General features: G+C 40.6%; 1 protein-coding gene across 1 annotated transcript in view; it reads left to right on the forward strand.

Annotated features, from left to right (window-relative positions):
* flt1 (fms related receptor tyrosine kinase 1) overlaps positions 1 to 17,437 on the forward strand; it is a 131,545-nt gene extending 114,108 nt beyond the window's left edge. The window contains exons 26-31 of the mRNA XM_078402388.1: positions 743 to 842; positions 2,383 to 2,488; positions 3,640 to 3,779; positions 5,014 to 5,098; positions 8,829 to 8,923; positions 15,344 to 17,437. Coding sequence (XP_078258514.1) covers positions 743 to 842; positions 2,383 to 2,488; positions 3,640 to 3,779; positions 5,014 to 5,098; positions 8,829 to 8,923; positions 15,344 to 15,560 — 743 coding nt within the window. The 3' untranslated portion in view covers positions 15,561 to 17,437. The remainder of the gene's footprint in view (positions 1 to 742; positions 843 to 2,382; positions 2,489 to 3,639; positions 3,780 to 5,013; positions 5,099 to 8,828; positions 8,924 to 15,343) is intronic.
* Positions 17,438 to 18,772: the final 1,335 nt, after the last annotated feature.

Here is an 18,772-nt window from a genome sequence, read left to right on the forward strand (position 1 = left end):
AATCTCTGGCTATCCTGGTTAAAAGTAAATGATTAAGAACTACATACTACTGTACATTGTAGAACTGATGTAGTATTGCATATGGTGTTTAACATGTTTAACATATGACAAGTTCCTGTCCCATTCATGGCCCCCAAGTGCTCCAGTTTTCTCCCTTCTCCCAAAGATGAGTAGGTTGGAAGTTTAATGGTCACCATGAACTGCCCGAGTATTTTGATGAGTGTCAGAATTTCTGGGAGAAATTGATGGGAAATAGGCAAAATAAAATGGGATTAACGTAGGGACAGTGTGAATGGATGATCGGTGGTTGGCATAGATTGGGAGGGCCGAATGGTCTGTTTCCAACCTGCACGACTGTATGGCTCTATTTTCTTATCAGAGTTTCCCCTTTCTTGAGCTTCTGGTCAGTTTCTCTGGGTTTTATAAACCAGAATCAACAGGATCATTCGTGTTTCTGTACATCTGTATTAATGTATAGAAAATATTAATTTGTGAAATTTGCTTTTGTGGAATCATCAGTTTCACAGCAGTGATTGCTCTAACTAGAACTTACTTGAGGGGTGACAATGATTTTTTTAAAATTGACATTTCCGCCTCCTCACCTAATAATTTGCCAAAATTAATTTCTGGGCTTTGTCAAATCTGGCACTAACATTATCTTGTTCCAGCCCGATCTTATTCAAGAAAAGTTTGCTATCCTTATGATTTACTCTTAAAACACAGTCTTGCATATTTCATCCAGGTGCATCGCCATACCCAGGAGTCCAGATCGATGAGGAATTTTGCCGAAGATTAAAAGAGGGGACAAGGATGCGAGCTCCTGACTATTCAACTCCAGAAATGTAAGCTGGGCTGAAAGGAACAAAGCAATTGCTATATTTTAAAAAGTCAAAACCCAAGTAGTTTGCCTTCTGTAATGCTGGAAGTCATAAAATATAACCCAGAGTAACTCAGCAGGTCAGCCAGCTTACTGGCGAACATGGACAGCTGATGTTGTTGGTCAGGACCCTTCTTCAGATTGATTGTAATAGGGGAAAGAAAGCTGGAAGAGATGTGGGGGCAGGACAAAGCCAGGCAGGTAATAGGTAGATACAGATGAGGGGGTAGTTTGATATACAGATGGGTGAACAAAGGCCAGAAATTTACTTAGTTTAGTTAGGTTAGTTTAGTTTATTGTGGTACCGGGGTACAGTGAAAAGCTTTAGTTGCATGCTAAACAATCGGTAGAAAGACAATACATGAGAAGAAGACAAAAGGCTGTGATATGAGGAGAGAAGACGAGTGAAATGTGAAGCCAGAGGAAGGAATATAAGTAGAAAGGAAGTGGGAGGGGAAGGGGAAAGGAAAAAGTGGGTCAGGATAGTGTATTCCTGCCTGCTTGGTGAAAATCAGACAAGTGGCATTAAGTCCAGAGTTTGAAGAAGGGTTCCGACTCAAAACGTTGTTCGTTCATTCCCTCCACAGATGCTGCCTGACCCTCAAGTTCTTCCAGCACTTTGTTCTTTGCTGAAGGGGGCATTAAAATTGAATTTAAGGCCAACCTGTCACATTTTCAATCCCCTACTGTAGTATTTGCAGTCTTCAACTTTAATTTGCTCTCCTAAGTGGCCAGGAAAACAGCTGCTCCAGACTTGACCAATGCAACATTTTCCTTGCTGGTCTCATATTTAAAATTGTGGTCCAAGTATCTTGTTTGTGCTGTGTTCTTTGTTAATACCTCCAATCTTCTGTTCCCTTCAATGGGGGAGTCCAAAGGAAGAACACATGTTAAAATTAGAGTCTGAAATCTGAAGAAGGGTCTTAACCCGAAACGTCACCCATTCCTTCTGTACAGAGATGCTGCCTGTCCCGCTGAGTTACTCCAACATTTTGTGTCTACCTTCGATTAAAACCAGGATCTGCAGTTCTTTCCTACACATAAAATTAGAGCCCTTCAGCTGAGATGTGAAGGAGAGCTTATTCCACAGATTTAGTAAAAAGCAGATGTTTTAAAATAATCAATGGAGCATGGATTTTTGTTGGTCAAGGAAACTAAAGGATATGAATCAGAGGTGGATAAGAAAGTTGAGGGTCAGAGTAGCTATGTTTATTTGAATTTTGCGCCAAATTTAGAGACGCGATCTGGGTGACTATTGTTGCCTTGTTTGGTAGCAGTATGCCATATTTTTTTCCAACTATCATTGAGAATCTAAATTAAGACTACAACCAATTTGCCATGAAATTCCATTTCTGGGATATCGGAAAGGGATATCTTGTGTAAAATTAAATTGATTTCAGTGTGATGTTTATAGATGTTGTTTACAGCTAATTTTACATCGCCATTAAATGTAAAATGAACATAATGAAGCAAAAGAAGCTAAGTATTTGTTGGGTCTGTTCCAGCTACCAAACATTGCTCAACTGCTGGCACAGTGATCCCAAACAGCGGCCAACTTTCACGAAGCTTGTGGAAAGACTCGGAGATTTGTTACAAGCAAATGTTCAGCAGGTATTAAGGAGTTGTGAAGAACAAATTTAAGAAACTGTTGCATAGATTGGACACATTCAGGTTATTTTCTCTACAACACCAGAGGTTGAGGGGAGACCTGATGGAAGTATATAAAACTATGAGAGGCGTAGATACGGTAGACAGTCAGAATCTTTTTCCCAGGGTGGAAAAATGAACAACAAGAGGGCATAGCTGTCAGGTGAGAGGGGCAAAGTGTAAAGGAGATCTGCGCAGAAAGCTTTTTACAGAGAGGTTGGTGAGTGCCTGGAACAGCTGCTATGAATGGTGGTAGAGGCAAATATGAAAGTGGCTTTATAAAGGCTTTTGATAGGCATATGGACACATAGGGAATAGAGGGAGATGATCATGTAGCAGCAGATTAGATTAGTTTATCTTGGCATCATGTTTGGCACAGACGATATAGGCCAAAAGGCCTATTCCTGTGCTGTACTTTTCTATGTTCTATGTTTTATGTTCTGATTCTGCCCCAAACAGAATATAGTTCCATTCTGTTCATTGCCGGCCTCAGCAAGGAGCTACTATTGCAAATAAAAACAGAAAATTATGAAAAAAACAAGCAGGTCTGTGAAGAGGGAAGGACAGTTCATGTTTTAGGTCAATGTTCTTTTGGTGACCTGAAACATTAACTCTGTTTCTCTCTCCACAGATGCTGCATGACTGCAGAGTATTTCCTGTTTTTGCTTTTATTTTGGTTTTCCACCATCTGCGGATTTTGCATTCCCATTTGTGTTATTGGTTAACAGTTTCATCATAAACCATTATCGGCTGCAAAATGGAACATTTAAATCATTATTACATTTAAAAGCATCATTATATTTTACACGGTGGCGCAGCAGTAGAGTTGCTTGCTTACAGTGCCAGAGATCCCGACTACAGGTGCTGTCCCTATGGAGTTGGTACATTCTCCCCAAGACCATGTGGGTTTTTCCCGGGTGCTCTGGTTTCCTCCCACTATCCAAAGATGTGCAGGTTTGTAGTGTAAGGTAATAGAGTATTGTAAGTTGTCCCTAGTGTGTGGGATAGTGCTAGTGGACGGGGTAATCGCTGGTCGGCATGGACTCAGTGGGCCTGTTTTGATCGGTATCTCTATATTAAACTAAAATTTAAAACAATTATGTTGTGATTGGCAGGATGGAAAGGACTACACCCCGCTGGGAGACATGCTGGTATCAAATAGTTTTAATTTTTCAGTCCCAACATCGCCAGACTCGTGCTTGGGAGAAGAAATGGAGAATTCAAAATTTAATTATAAATGTACGGGAAGCTTTGGGTAAGTTTAGGGCACTTTTTTTATCTGGAAAATTTAAGTCTTCCCTGAAAATTCGGTCAAGAGGACGGACATTGAAATGAGTTGCAATTTACAAAGAGCGCTTTGTTCAAGTCTCAAGAACTAGAGCTTGCTTCTGACTCAGTTCTATGATGTTTATCGATTTGCAACATCTTCCATGTCTGTTCTTCAACAAGAGCGAAGTCAGTATTAAACTCTTGCTGATTTTCACAATCTTATTTTCTGCTCCTTCTCATGACTGATTTAAACCCTGGACCTTTTTAACGACTGGACAAACTAAGATTAATTAACTCAATTTGAGGTTCTCTCGCTTGAGGCAGAAATAATTATCTTTTTTGAACTTCTAATAATTCATTGCAATATTTACAAATGTTAACTGATAAGAAATTTGCACAATGAAACAGGGTTAAGTAGTTATTTAATCCGAGAAAAACATGAATCTGTGCAATCATTAAAAGGCACAAAGTGCTGGAGTATCTCAGCAGGTCAGGCACCGTCAATGGACAACGTGGATAGGTCATGTTTCGGGTCGGGCCCAGTCTAAAAAAGTGCCCCGACTCAAAAAGTTGATGCTCACCCACTTTGTGTCTTTTTTTGTAAACCAGAATATACAGTTCCTTGTTTCTACTCAGTAAAATCATTTAATCCCTGAAAAATATTCTGAGTAAATGCATAACTCAAGAAGAACTACCGGGAAAGGTAATGTCTACTCACATCTTGAGTTGCCTATTGCATTGCTGATGGGAAGGAAGATTGAAAAAATGGCAGGAAGGCAAAATTGAATGGAAAAGTTGTATCCGCATGCAGAAAGAAGCATTAATAGGCTTACAAATATGACAAGGACACCATCCGTTTTGATTGAGTACTGCCGATAGGTTTAATAAAACAAAGTTTGATCTTAACCTAAGTTTTAACTTCAAAGGTTCTTCAGAAACAAATTGTCCTGTTTGTGCGAACTGTAAGTAAATACAGCAAGACAAATTTGATTTCCATATTTAACAAAGAAAGACCTATAAAACCAAAATATTCCGACCAATATTGTAGCAGTTTACTTTTCAAAATGTAATCTACGAATGCAGTAGGGAAGGAAACAAATCTGTCTTTTTGAAATCCTGAGATCTGAAATCTTTGTGAACAATAGTTCAGAAGCAGGATTTATTTTGTTGAAAATCTGACATGCAGCCCCACTTAAATTGCAATGTTGCTATTACTGCAGATATATTAACACCCGTATGAACAAACGGCCACAGGATCTGGAGACATTTGAAGAGTTACCACTTGAGCTTACAACATTAACAGATGTAAGTTTTCTTCTGACTTGTGTATTGTTTGATAGCCTTGGCTCAGTTTCAAAACTTAAGACTTACAATATAGTTTTGCAAGCATCCTTCCCCATATTACAATGGAAGATGTTATCTGCGGTGTTATGACAAACTTTACCGAATCACTTCTGGCTTCCCTCTGGCTCTTGGGGATGTAAAAAGTCTCTCCCTTTTCCCTTTGCGTTTTGAACACCTTATGCTTTGATAACAAAGAAATAAATCGAATAAAATATGGTTATAAATATATCTGGTTGAAAATGATTTCTGCCCGAACATTGTTGCAGTTTATGGATTATTATCATGCTTCTGTAGTTATGTTTGATAAAAACAGATAAAGTATTATCTTAACCTAAATTTTAATTTCAAAAGTTCTGAAACTTTTGAAACTTCTGAAGCAAATGATATTATTTCTACAAACTGTAAGAAATTTGATCTCCTTATTAAACAACAACTAGCATGTTCTATAAAACCAACAACAACATTCAGAGCACGAATGTTCAAGTTTGCCTCTCAAAATGTAATCTATGTCAGTCAAAATGGGACCAAATGGAGTCTGTAGTCAAAATTATAAAAAAACAAGGTACAAAGAACTGCAAGCTGAAAATGGCATACACGAGGAACTGAACTAGACATAACAATGATCGGCGACAGCAGGTTAATGATGGAAATGGTAATCAAAGGATCCGCACAAGTGGAAAAGAACAGAGGAAGGGGAATGGGAGGAAAACTACTGCCTGAACTGCCTTCTAAATTAGCTGTTCAACCTCCTCCAAACCAATTAGTAGTAGGAGCAGATATGAGTAGGCAAAAGGTAACATGGATGATATCCATGTACAAATAATTGAAATTATTACTCATGACTGTGCCAGCTTATATATTAAAGCTTTCCCCTCGTGGCAATGGTGTATAATTGTCTGGGAAATACCTAGTGAATCGTAGAGTTATAGAGTCATACAGCATGGAAGCAGACCTTCACAGCCCGTCCATGCCAGCCAAGATGCCCCATCTAAGTTAATTCCATTTGCCGGCATTTGGCTTGTATCCCACTAAATCTTTCCCATCCAGGTCCGTGTTCAAGAGTCTTTTCAATGCTGTTATTGTACCTGCCTCAAGTACTTCCCCAGGCAGCTTGTTTCATGTACCCACCACCATCTGAAAGAAAAAGTTTCCCCTCAAATTCCTATTAAATCTTTCCCCTCTTGCCTTAAACCTATGTCCTCTGGTTCTTGATTCCCATATCCTGGGTGAAAGACTCTGTGCATTCACCCTATTATTTCTCCTGATGATTTTATACACCTCTATAAGATCATCTCTCAACCTCCGTCACTCCTACTCTGCCCAACCTCTCCCCAGAGCCCTGCCCTCGGGTCTTTGCAACATCCTTGTAAATCTTCTCTACACTCTTTCCACCTTAACGACGTCCTTCCTATTACTGGGTGTCCAAAACTGAACACAGTATTCCAAATAATCTTGTAAATATTGGTTTGGTCCCCTACATCCACAAAAATGTAGTCACTTCCCACCTGTACTTACTTTTTCGGGAAGTGGAAGGCAGGAGGAGATGACCGTCTGCCGACAAGGGGAATGGAATGGAATACTTTATTGTCACGTGTGACAAGGCACAGTGAAATTCTTTGCTTGCATACCCAAGGTATGCAAATAGTCGCCCGCATCCAGCAAGGGGGGGGTTGATGAAGTGACAAGTGAGCCTCATGCATTTAAGCTCTATCCCTGCCTTACCCGAATGCCCTTTGTCAGATCACTGCTAATAAAGACTTCTAAATGTGTTTTAAATGCCATTGATATAGTCAAGGAGAATTTTTAAAAGGTCAAATTTAAAATTCAGAATAAATATATTTAAATACTATAATTGATGTTAAAAGCACTAGTTTAGTTTAGTTTAGCGATGCAGCATGGAAACAGGCCCTTCGGGTCATTCAGTCCATGCTGACCAGTGATCACCCATACTTTATGCTATACACTAGGGTCAATTTACAGAAACAAATTAATCTACAAACCTCCACATCTTTGGAGTGTGGGAGGAAACCGGAGCACCCGGAGAAAATGCAGCTGCCACAGGGAGAACATGCAAACTCCATACAGGCAGCACCCATAGGCAGGATTGACCTGGATCTCTGGCGCTATGGCTCTACAGCTGCACCACTGTGCCACTAAAATATAGTAAAACAACTTGAATCTTTTTTAGAGCAAAAGATCCTGAAAAGTCTACAGTCAGAGGAAGCTGTGATTAAATTGTGCAGAGTTCTGGGCAGACCACACTTGAACACTACAGGTTTGGGTTGCAAGATGCAAAAGAAATGTTTAGCCAGCAAAAGGCTGTGCAGACAAGAGCCCTGAGACTGATCCTTAGTGTCAATTTATGCAAAACGAGGAAAGATTGCAGAGATTGTACTTTCCAGTCTGCAAAAGAGTCATCCAAGAAATGATGCAAAGACACTAAATAGTATGATGATTAAGTCTGCACTGAGTTTGTAAGTCCTCCCTGAGACTGCATGGGTTTTCTCCAAGTTCTTTGGTTTCCTCCCACACTCCAAAGACGTACAGGTTTGTAGGTTAATTGGTTTGGTATACATGTAAATTGTCCCTGGTGTGTGTAGAATAGTGTTACTGTGTGGGGATCATTGGTCAGTGTGGACTCGGTGGGTCATAGGGCCTGCTTCCACACTGTATCTCTAAATTAAACTAAACTCAGCAGGTCAGGCAGCATCTCTGGAGAACATGGATAGGAAACGCCACCTATCCATGTTTTCCAGAGATGTTGCCTGACCTGCTGATTTATTCCAGCACTTTGTGTCCTTTTGTGTAAACCAGCATCTGCATTTCCTTGTTTCTGCATTAGACAAAAGGTCACATACTCAAGCTATGAAATGCAATGTTAAAACTGATATTAAAATACTCCCCCATATAAGATAATCAACACTTGAAGTGCACTTGTTGACTACATTGTGGAGGAATAAGTTCAGGAATAATTTTGGAAACAATTGGACAGAGAGATAGAAAACCCTAGATAATTAATTATTTTAAGGTCATTTGCACCTTGTAATAGTAATAAATAAATTAATTACATTACAATGGTGGGTATATAGAACAGGCTGCTAGTGGAGGTAGTTGAAGCAGGTACTGTAACAACATTTAAAAGGCATTTGGACAGGTACATGGATAGGAAAGGTTTAGAGGGATATGTGCCATACATGGGCAGGTGGAACTAATGTAGATGGGGCATTTTGGTCAGCATAGGCAAGTTGGGCCGAAGGCCCTGTTTTCATGCTGTATGACTCTATGACTTTACCATCTACTATATACAAGCCTAATGCAGGTAAGGTGTGTACTTATTCATTATCCACATTTTCCACTTATTCATTATCACATTATATTGTTTTCCTTTCGAGAATATGCATGAATAATGCTTCACTTACAATTCAACTCACTTTTACTTACATTTGCTAATTTATAATTGGTGAAACAATATAGGGATATTTGTCAGTGAGGCAAGGAAACACATTATATCCCACCTACAATTCCAGATTGATGCAAAACCATTATCTTAAATGCGAGTTATTATCATGAATGAACAAATCATACTTCAAATTGTTAAATGGTTTACAGATGTTATAACAAAATGAGGTGTCGATCCCAGGTTAATTTACTCCTGTCTTTTTTACATTTTGTGTCTACCTGTCTTTTTTAGGATTATCAGACTGACAGTGGAATGATTTTAGCTTCAGAGGAATTAAAGTGTCCGGTGTCAATGAACAACAAGTCAATGTGTCCACAGTATTTTGGGTAAACCAACGCAGTATATTTATTAAAAGCAGTAATTATAACAGGAAACTGGAACCAGGAAAAAAAGAGACGGCTTAAAAAATGCAAAAGATCCGAGCAGAGACTACATGAAGTATGGCACTCTCTAGATATGCTGGAAATGGATTAAGTAGGAAGTTCTTTCTATAGCAAAATGGTTTTTTTTAAACTGAGTAAATTTGTGTTGCATAAGCATCATTTCAAGAATGAGGGCCAAGCAAATGTGCTGCAGCAGGCTAATTCTTAAGTAAATCATGACCTTTTTATGAGCTACACACTAATTATCTGGTGTCTTTGTCATTCATTCCAATTTAATTAGATTGCAATATTTAGAATATAAATGCCAGCAATTTTTTTAATTGAAATCCTTCCTGTTTCCTAAAATATTTTTGTTTACTTTATTTGCAATGCATGAATTAAAAAACTAGCTTGCTGAGATTTTTTAATGGCAGTAATTACAACAAGGTGCCACAAATGAACATTTAATAACAAAATAACATGTGCAGAGAAAAACTTTTAAAGATTAAAGCAGTCAAACGTGGCAAGGATAGATTGAAGTAAAGGAATTAAAGGGAAAGAGGTATTTCTATAAGATTGATTCAATTTTTGTTTCACTTTTGTACTTGTTGTTCGTATATATATTTCAGTAAATAATCCTGCACACTAGACCCTGGCATAACAAAATGTCAGTTTTATAATAATAGAGCCGTACGGCGTGGAAACAGAACCTTTGGCCTACTTGCCCACACTGACCATCATGCCCCATCTAGAGTCGTACAATGTAGAAACAGGTCCTTCAGCCCAACTTGCCCACACCGGCCAACATGTCCCAGCTACACTAGTCCCACCTGCCTGAGTTTGGTCCATATCCCTCCAAACCTGTCCTATCCATGTACCTGTCTAACTGTTTCTTAAATGTTGGGATAGTCCCAGCTTCAACTACCTCCTCTGGCAGCTTGTTCCATACACCCACCACACTTTGTTGTCCCTCCTGCCTGCGTTTGGTCCATATCCCTCTAAAAAGATGGGTCCCGACCTGAAACATCACATATCCATGTTCTCCAGGAATGCTGCCAGATCTGCTGAGTTACTTCAGCATTTGGTGTCTTTTCTTGTGTAAACGAGCATCTGCAATTTCTTGTTTCTACTTTTAGTTTTGGGCCTGCAAAACCTATCTATCCATCTACCCGTTCAAATGTCTCAAATGTTATGATAGTACCTGCCTCAACTACCTCCTCTGACAGCTCGTTCCATATACCCACCACCCTTTGTGTAAAAATCCTGTCCTAACCAGGAGTAATATCCTGTATACTCTAGAAATCTAGAGTACTCCTCTAGATACGATAGAGGAATTCTGCATATGCACATGGATATGCAGGGAATGGAGGTATATGGATTATGTGCAGGCAGATAGGAGTTGGTCAGCATCGTGTTAGACACAGACATTATGCGAGGAATGGCCTGTTCTTGTGCTGTACTATTCTATAATGTATGTTCATTTTTTATTTCATTCACTTTTTCTGATCATTAGAGATTTTTTGACATCAGTGGAACAAACCTTTGACAGATTAGGCCTGATCACTACTCACTGTCTATTGTCTTTACAGGATTACAGCATTAAGGCCATGACTCAGAATTCTAGGAAATCACCAGGGGTTAGTGCGATTGAGAAACTAGGGTGGAGGCAGGTTACACTGAGCATGATTCAACCCAATGTATCATTTGAAAGACAAAGCCCTGGGAAAAGAATTATTAAAATGTCAATTACGTGCTGCTTGATCAGCATACTGCAACCGACCTAAGTAATGCAAGTGCACAGCGTTAAATACTAAATGGCATTCATTTGCTAACATTTTCCAACAAGGGACGGCACAGTGGCATTACTGGTAGAGCTACTGCCTCACAGTGTCAGAGACCCAGGCTCGATCTGACCTCGGGTGATGTCTCTGTGGTTTACACGTTTTCCCTGTGACCGCAAGGGTTTGCTCCGGGTGATCCGGTTGTCTCCCACATCCCATGGACATGTGGGTTTGTCGGTCAATTGGCCTCTGTAAATTGTTCCTAGTGTGTGGAGAGTGGATGCGAAAATCAGATGAAATAGAACTAATGTGTACGGGTGATCGATGGTTGGTGTGGAGTTGATGAGCCGAAGGGCCTGTTTCCATGTTGTATAGAACATTGAACATCGAACAGCACAATGTAGGAAGGAACTGCAGATGATAGTTTACACCGAAGATAGACAATAAAATACTGGAATAACAGCGGGACAGGTAACATCTCTGGATAGAAGGAATGGGTAATGTTTCTAGTCGAGACCCTTCTTCACACTCTGTACAGTACTATACAGTACAGCACAGGAATGGGCCTTTCGGCCCATAATGTTTGAGCTGTTCAGGATGCCTAGCTGAACTGACCTCTTCGGCCTGCACATGATCCATTTCCCCCTATTCCCTCCATTTCCATGTGCCTATCCCAAAGCCTCTTCAACCCCACTATCGTATCTGCCTTCACCTCCACCACTGACAATGCGTTCCAGTCCCCCACCAACCTCAGTGTAAAACAGGCGGCGCACATCTCCGTTAACCTCCCCCCCCTTGTAGCGTTGTCATTTAATGTTGGACATTTCCACCCAGGGAAAAAGATTCTATGCCTCTCATAATTTTATATACTTCTATCAAGTCTCCCCTCAGCCTTGAATGTTCCAGAGAAAATAACCCAAGTCTATCCAACCACTCCCTGTAGCTGAAACACTCTAATTCAGGCAGCATTATGATAAACCTCCACTGCACCCTCTCCAAAGCTTTCTGTGATGGGCGACCAGAACTGCATGCAATAATCCCAATGCGATCTAACCAAAGTTGTGGAGAGCATCATGAATTCCTGACTCTTGTACTCGATGCCCCTAGCAATGAAGGGAAGCATACCAGATGCTTTCTTTACCACCCTATCTAGTTGTGTTGCCACCTTTAATGAGCTATGAACTTGCTTCAATATACCTCTGTGCATCAATGCTGTTAAGGGTCTTGCCCTTAACTATATGCTATCGCCTAACATTCAATCTCCCAAAGTGCAACACCTTGCACTTGCTCGGGTTAAACTCCATGTGCCATTTCTCCACCCATTTCTACAGCTGAACTATATCCCACTGTATCTTCTGGCAGCCTTCAGACAGGGCTGCATCTCTAAACTAAACCAAAATCTAAGGATATTAAGAGAGATTACATCAAACCAGAAGACATACATTTGCAAACCAGAGCCCTGATCAGAGTCCTGCACCAGATGGATCCCTTTCACCACATTTATTTATATCATGATGGTATCCTGCAATGTGTTCTTTGTTTAGAAGCACATGACCTCACTTCCATTATTCAAGGTTTCAAGGTTTCAGGTCAGTTTATTGTCACATGTACCAGTTAAGGTACAGTGAAATTTGAATTCAATGGCAATTCCAGATAACCTTTCTTCTGTTAGCTTCATATGTGGAAAACATTCTGCGAACTTCCCGTCTTCCTCCTTGGCTTCTGGAATCAAGCCTGCACTTGGCTCTGCACAGACTTATTCCTCCATGTTTTGACTCTGAGTTTGCCTTACACCACAGGAGAAGGGAAAATATAATAGAATGCGTAGGAAGGAACGGCAGATGCTGATCTCCATCGAAGATAGTCACAAAATGCTGGGGTAACTCAGCAGGGTACAGCATCTCTGGAGTAAATAAATAGGTGACGTTTCAGGTCGAGACACTTTTTCAGACTGAGAGTCAGGGGAGAGGGAAACTAGAGGTATGAAAAGATACAGAAAAAAAATCAGAGCCGGCACCAATGGCCAAAGAGCCCACAATGGTCCATTGTTGGCTGTGGAGGATGTGATAACAAAGGGATACGAACAGTGAAACTAGCAGGACGACTAGGGTGGGGGAGGGACGGAGGGAAAGGGAATGTAAGGGTAAGAAACTTCAGTCTGAAGAAGGGTCTCGACCCGAAACGTCACCCATTCCTTCTCTCCCGAGATGCTGCCTGACCTGCTGAGTTACTCCAGCATTTTGTGAATAAATCGATTTGTACCAGCATCTGCAGTTATTTTCTTATAGTAAGAAACTATGTTGGAAAGTGTCTGGGCATCCATCTGTAGTATTAATATATAATAATACATTATTTTTGGTGAATGTTAATTCTTTGGCCAGGTCTACCCTTGGTTTCGGTGATGTACAGGAGGCCACACCAGGAACATCGGATGTAGTAGATGAGGTTGGCGGCAGTGCACGTAAACCTCTGTCTCCCGTACAGTGGTGAGACCTGACATTTCCATCCTGGGAAATAGGTTCTGAATGTCTACCCTATTTGTCTCTCATAATTTTATATACTATCAAGTCTCTCCGCAACATCCGGCTTTCCAGAGAAAACAATCCAAGTCTTTCTAACCTCTCCTTGTAGCTAAATCCCTCTAATCCTGGCATCATTCTAGTAAACCTCCTTTGCACTCATTCCAAAGCCTCCACATCCTTCCTGTAATGGAGCGACCAGAATTGCACACAACACTCCAAATGCAGCCTAACCCAAGACCTATAAAGTTCTTTCATGACTTCCTGACTTTTATACAACGCCCCACCGATGAGGGTACCAAATTCCTTCTTTACCACTCAGTCTACTTGTGTTGCCACTTTCAGCGAGTTATGGACTTAAACGTCAAGATCCCTTTGTACAGCACTGCTGTTAAGGGTCATGCCATTAATTGTATCTTTTCCCCTTACATTCAACTTCCCAAATTGCAACACTTCTTACTTCATTGTTGTATCTGTTTGACTGAGGAGCGAATGGGGCGAAGCCACCATCTGGCAGATTATGACGGAACGCCTCTAAGTCAGAACCCTGTCTAAATGTAACAATGTCCCAGCACCAGGGTTTGCCAGTTGGCCTGGGATAACTGGCCACTATTCTCTGTAATGGTTGGCCTGGTGTACGGGACAGACTTGCACCGCCTCTCACCCATGTTGCCTGGAATAGAGGGCTGTAGTGAAAAGGATAGATTGGATAGGCTGATTTTATTCTCACTGGAATACGGGAGCTTCAGGGATGACCCTATAGAGATTTACAAAATTATGAAGGGCATAATGATAGTTCATTTTCCCAGTGGCAGGGGAGTCTTAAAAAGGAGGGCATGGGCTTAAGCGAAAGCAGAGAGGTTTAAAGGTCACCTGAAGGGTGGGTTGTTCAGACCGAGGGTGGCGAATACTTGGAACAAGCTGCCTGCGAAGCCAGTGTAGGCACATAGTAATACAATATTTAAAATGTATTTGAACAGGTCATAGGATAGGAAAGGATTAGAGGGATATGGGGCCTGTGAGGGCAAATGGGATTAGCATGTGGATGGGGTGAGGGCGGCAAAAGTTATAGGGAGAAGACAGGAGAATGGGGTTGAGAGGGAAAAATAGATCAGCCATGATTGAATGGCGGAGTAGACTCAATGGGCTGAATGACCTAAATCTGCTCCTATGTCTTATGGTCTTATGGGTTCCATAATTTTGTGATTCTATGCAAGAAGGATTAAAGAGAAAAGGCAGTTAAAGCATATAACCAGAATATTTACAGTACCTTTGGTATGGTATGGTACTTTAATTGCCACATATACCGAGGGTACAGTGAAATTCATGTTTGCTACTAGGTGATATTCTGTAAGCATCTACTGAACATTAAACATTAAATAAGATTTGGGAATGTTTGCAAACATTCTTTAATTTAATGATTAATTTAAACATAGGAACATAGAAAATAAGTGCAGGAGGAGGACATTTGGCCCTTCGAGCCAGCACCGCCATTCATTGTGATCAGGGCTGATCATCCACAATCAGTCACCTGTGCCTGCCTTCTCCCCATATCCCTCGATTCCAATTTATTATTGGAAAATTCTAAATCATTTTGTTTTGGTATTTTCAGTGAGACACTTTCATGCAGATATTAGGAATTTGATATCTCCAAGTAGAAACAAGGAACTGCAGATGCTGGTTTGCAACAAAAAAAAAGACACAAAGTGCTGTAGTAACTCAGCAGGTCAGGCAGCATTCCTGGGAAATATGGATAGGTGATGTTTTGGGTCAGGACCCTTCTTTTTAGAGGGATATGGGTCAAACGGAGGCAAGCGGTAGATGGGGCACATTAGTCAGAGTGGGCAAGTTGGACCAAAGGGCCCCTTTCCACTCTGCATGACTCCATGACTCTTTGGATCCTGACCTGAAACATCACTTATCCATATCCTCCGGAGGTGCTGCCTGACCTGCTTTGACTCCAGCACTTTGTGTGTATCTTTGGTATAAACCAGCATATTTTTTAGGAATTTGCTATCTTTTTTGTTGCCGCATCATGATTCTTACATTGAGGTAGTCAGTGACAGTTTGTTCTTTTTTTACAGTTTGAAAATAACAAGCAAAAGCAAAGAGTCGGTGTTATCTGAAGCTAGCATTTGGATGAGCATGTACAGCTCCGGTTACCAGTGTGAAGAGGAAGACAACAAGACACCTGCTTGTGACAGTTTCAGCTCTCGGAGTTCTTTAGAGTCAAAAATGAGCTGCTGCATCCCCCCACCAGACTACAACTCGCTGGTTTTTTATATCACTCCACCGGTTTAAAGGGCTGTTTCATCAATACTTAAAAATATATATCAAATTCAGTGATTTGCACTACATCTTGAGGCAAACTTTGTTCTCATTGCTGTTACCCATATCAAAACATAAGTGTGCTGCCCACCACCATCACTATTAAGTGTGTCAGAACCTTGTGTAGATACATTAAGCATAGATAAGCTATCATATTTGGAGGTAACATAACCCTTGAGTGAGGGAGGCGTTCCTAGTCATCGAGTTGCCATCTCACAAAGCCGTCAGTTTTGAGTCTGTTACTGTATGACAGGTATCATTTCCATGTATCAAATACTAATTTTCCTTCTCAGTTGATATTGCTGGAACATGATCCACATGAGTCCATCACCTTCTGGTTATCCCACCTACTTTCTCACTGCAACTAGATGATGCAACATCTTATTCCTGATGTTTCGCTTCTGATCCACTTGCATCTTTAATGCAGGGCTATCACTGCCAGCAGTCCAGCTGGTTGGGAATTGGGGCAAACAAGCTTTAATCTCCCTGCTCTATCTTGGGTCAGTGGTGTTCAGTCCCACTTGCAAGTTCCCACACCAAACACCGTTATCCCCGTGGCCGCAGTAACCTCTTGTGCCTCCTTGGGATCAAATAAACTTGAGGCTTTGTTGCAATAACTCTCTGGCAAAGCAGAGCAGTTCATGAGCTGCTGACTGAGAAATTGGTCCCTGAGATTCCTTGTCCTGCCTTGATGGCCTTCTGATAATTGTCAAAATGTCAATGATGATTAAAAGAGATTTAAAAGATCAAATCAATTAACATAAAAATCAAAAAAATAAAATTGTTAAAACATAATAGAGTCATACAGTCATAGAGTTATGCAGCATGGAAACAGGCCCTTCGGCTCAATTTGTCCACACCAACCAACCCATCCCATCTACACTAATCCCACCTGCCTGCATTTGCCCCATATCCCTCTAAACTTGTCCTAGCCCCCTTCCCCTCATTCTGGTATAAACACATTTCTTCCACCATCTCCCACCTCCACTATCACCCTACTCCTTTCCCCTCCTTTGTATGCTCTTCTCCCACCCCCAAGTCTCACATCTCCCTGTTTCTGTCCTCTTTCCCTTCCCCATCCCCTTCTACCCATATCCCTCCCTTCAGCTGTATATTTAACTCTAATATGACAACCTTTGCCTCCTTTTCACCTCTAGCCTTTGTCACTTACTCCACTCATCTGCCAATCACTCCCCCTCCCTGACCTGTATCCACCTATCACTTGCCAGGCTTTGTCCCATACCACCTCTTTAGTGCCATTACACAGATTTACATGGCAAAATCCTGTATACCTCCAGCCACATGACTAGAATGCATCCAGATATTCAGATTACAGGTGTATGTGGTTTCAAATGCTGGAAACATTCCTGATTACCATTCATGTTCTGTAAGTGAGCTAATTAACTGTCATCTTCAGTTGACAAATATAATTCTTAAATAGGTTATGTTTCCTTGGTTTCCTTGGTATCTTGCACTGAAAATGATAAATGCTTTCTACATATCAGCCAGCTAGTTATTCTAAGTGGCTAATCTATATGTTGTTAATCATGGCCACATATCAGAATACTTTCTTGGGAACTTTGCCTGAGATGAATTCACTGGAAATGGGCATAAGTAAACATAGAATAAACCACTTGTAACTCTTGGCTTAGATGGTCTGTGTTTATGCTTGTGTAGAATACATTATTGTAAGTTTAGTACACTAAATAGAACAGTATATATTTATATTTATACACTATATTCTCAGAGTGTAATCCACCAGCTGACTGAAATTTTGTTAGTTGAATGTTGTTTATCCTGACTGATGATGAGGTGACTCTTTGGAACTCACAAGTGTAATTGTTATCGTGTATTTCTATATAGAAGTAATAAAATATGTTTAATTACTTCCTTTCCAGTGCATTGTATTTTGTTGTCCTTTGCATTGTGTCAAAACCTTATTGAGTAGTGCGACAATATTATAGGCTATAAATCATTTTTCTCTCTTTGAAGATTCTCTGAAGATTTCTAGTTGCAGAATGATTTCTCTTAAGAGAAGTAAATCATATTCATTCTAATTCATTCCAGCAAGTAGAAAATGGCCCTCACTGCAATTGTTTCTTTACTTACTTCCCTGTTACCTATTTTCTTTCACTTGCCCATTACCAATACCCATACCAATACTAATATTAATACCAATGCCAGTATCAATGCCAATATCAATAACAATACAGGTTTGTAGGTTAATTGATACCATTGATTTGTGTCAGAAAAATCCAGGCTGTTATGGTGAAGTAATGTCTTCATGCTTTGCTTTATAAATGATGAGGGTGATAATTGGCTGTATTTTGTGCGTAGTATATACCTTGATGTTCTCTCAGACTGCTAATGTAGAGGTACTGTCAGCAAAAGTAGTTTTTGGTGTGTTCCTGGCACCAGGTTTAAACTCTCTATGACCACATGGGTTTTCTCCGGGTGCTCTGGTTTCCTCCCACACCCCAAAGACAGGCGGGTTTGTAGATTAATTGGCCTTCTGTAAATTACTGCTAGTGTGTGGGGAGTGGATGAGAAAGTGGAATAATATAGAATTAGTGTGAACAGGTGATCGATGAAGTCAGTTTGCATGCCGTTCTCTAAAACAGAAGCTCCATTTGAATCTTGGTTGGATTAACATGACACTGTGGTGGAGGTAATCTTGGGAGCAAACCAAGTAAGATAATCCACGCATGATCACTCTTAAGCCAGAGGGTGGTGAATCTTTGGAATTAATTGCCACAGACAGCTATGGCAGCCAAGTCTTTGGGTATTTCTAAAGCAGAGATTGGCAAGTTCTTGGTTAGTAATGGAGTCAAAGGTTAAGGGAAGAAGACAGGAGAACGGGGTTGAGAAGGAAAGATAGATCAGCTATGATTGAATGATGGACTAGTCTTGATGGGCCAAATGGCCTAATGATTCTTGCAGCCTGAAGGTAGCTCCATGAGTACAATGTACGTACCACTTCCTACAATATGTCTATGTTTGACCTTGCTTACCTTTTTAAAATCTACATCAGTGCTAGATCATATTTCGCTTGGGCAACTTATAACCCAGCGGTTTAGAAACATAGAAACACAGAAAATAGGTGCAGGAGTAGGCCATTCGGCCCTTCGAGCCAATATGATCATGGCTGAACATCAGAATCAGTACCATGTTCCTGCTTTCTCTTC

The sequence above is a fragment of the Rhinoraja longicauda genome, chromosome 7 (genome assembly GCF_053455715.1).
Source record: "Rhinoraja longicauda isolate Sanriku21f chromosome 7, sRhiLon1.1, whole genome shotgun sequence".
NCBI lineage: Eukaryota > Metazoa > Chordata > Chondrichthyes > Rajiformes > Arhynchobatidae > Rhinoraja > Rhinoraja longicauda.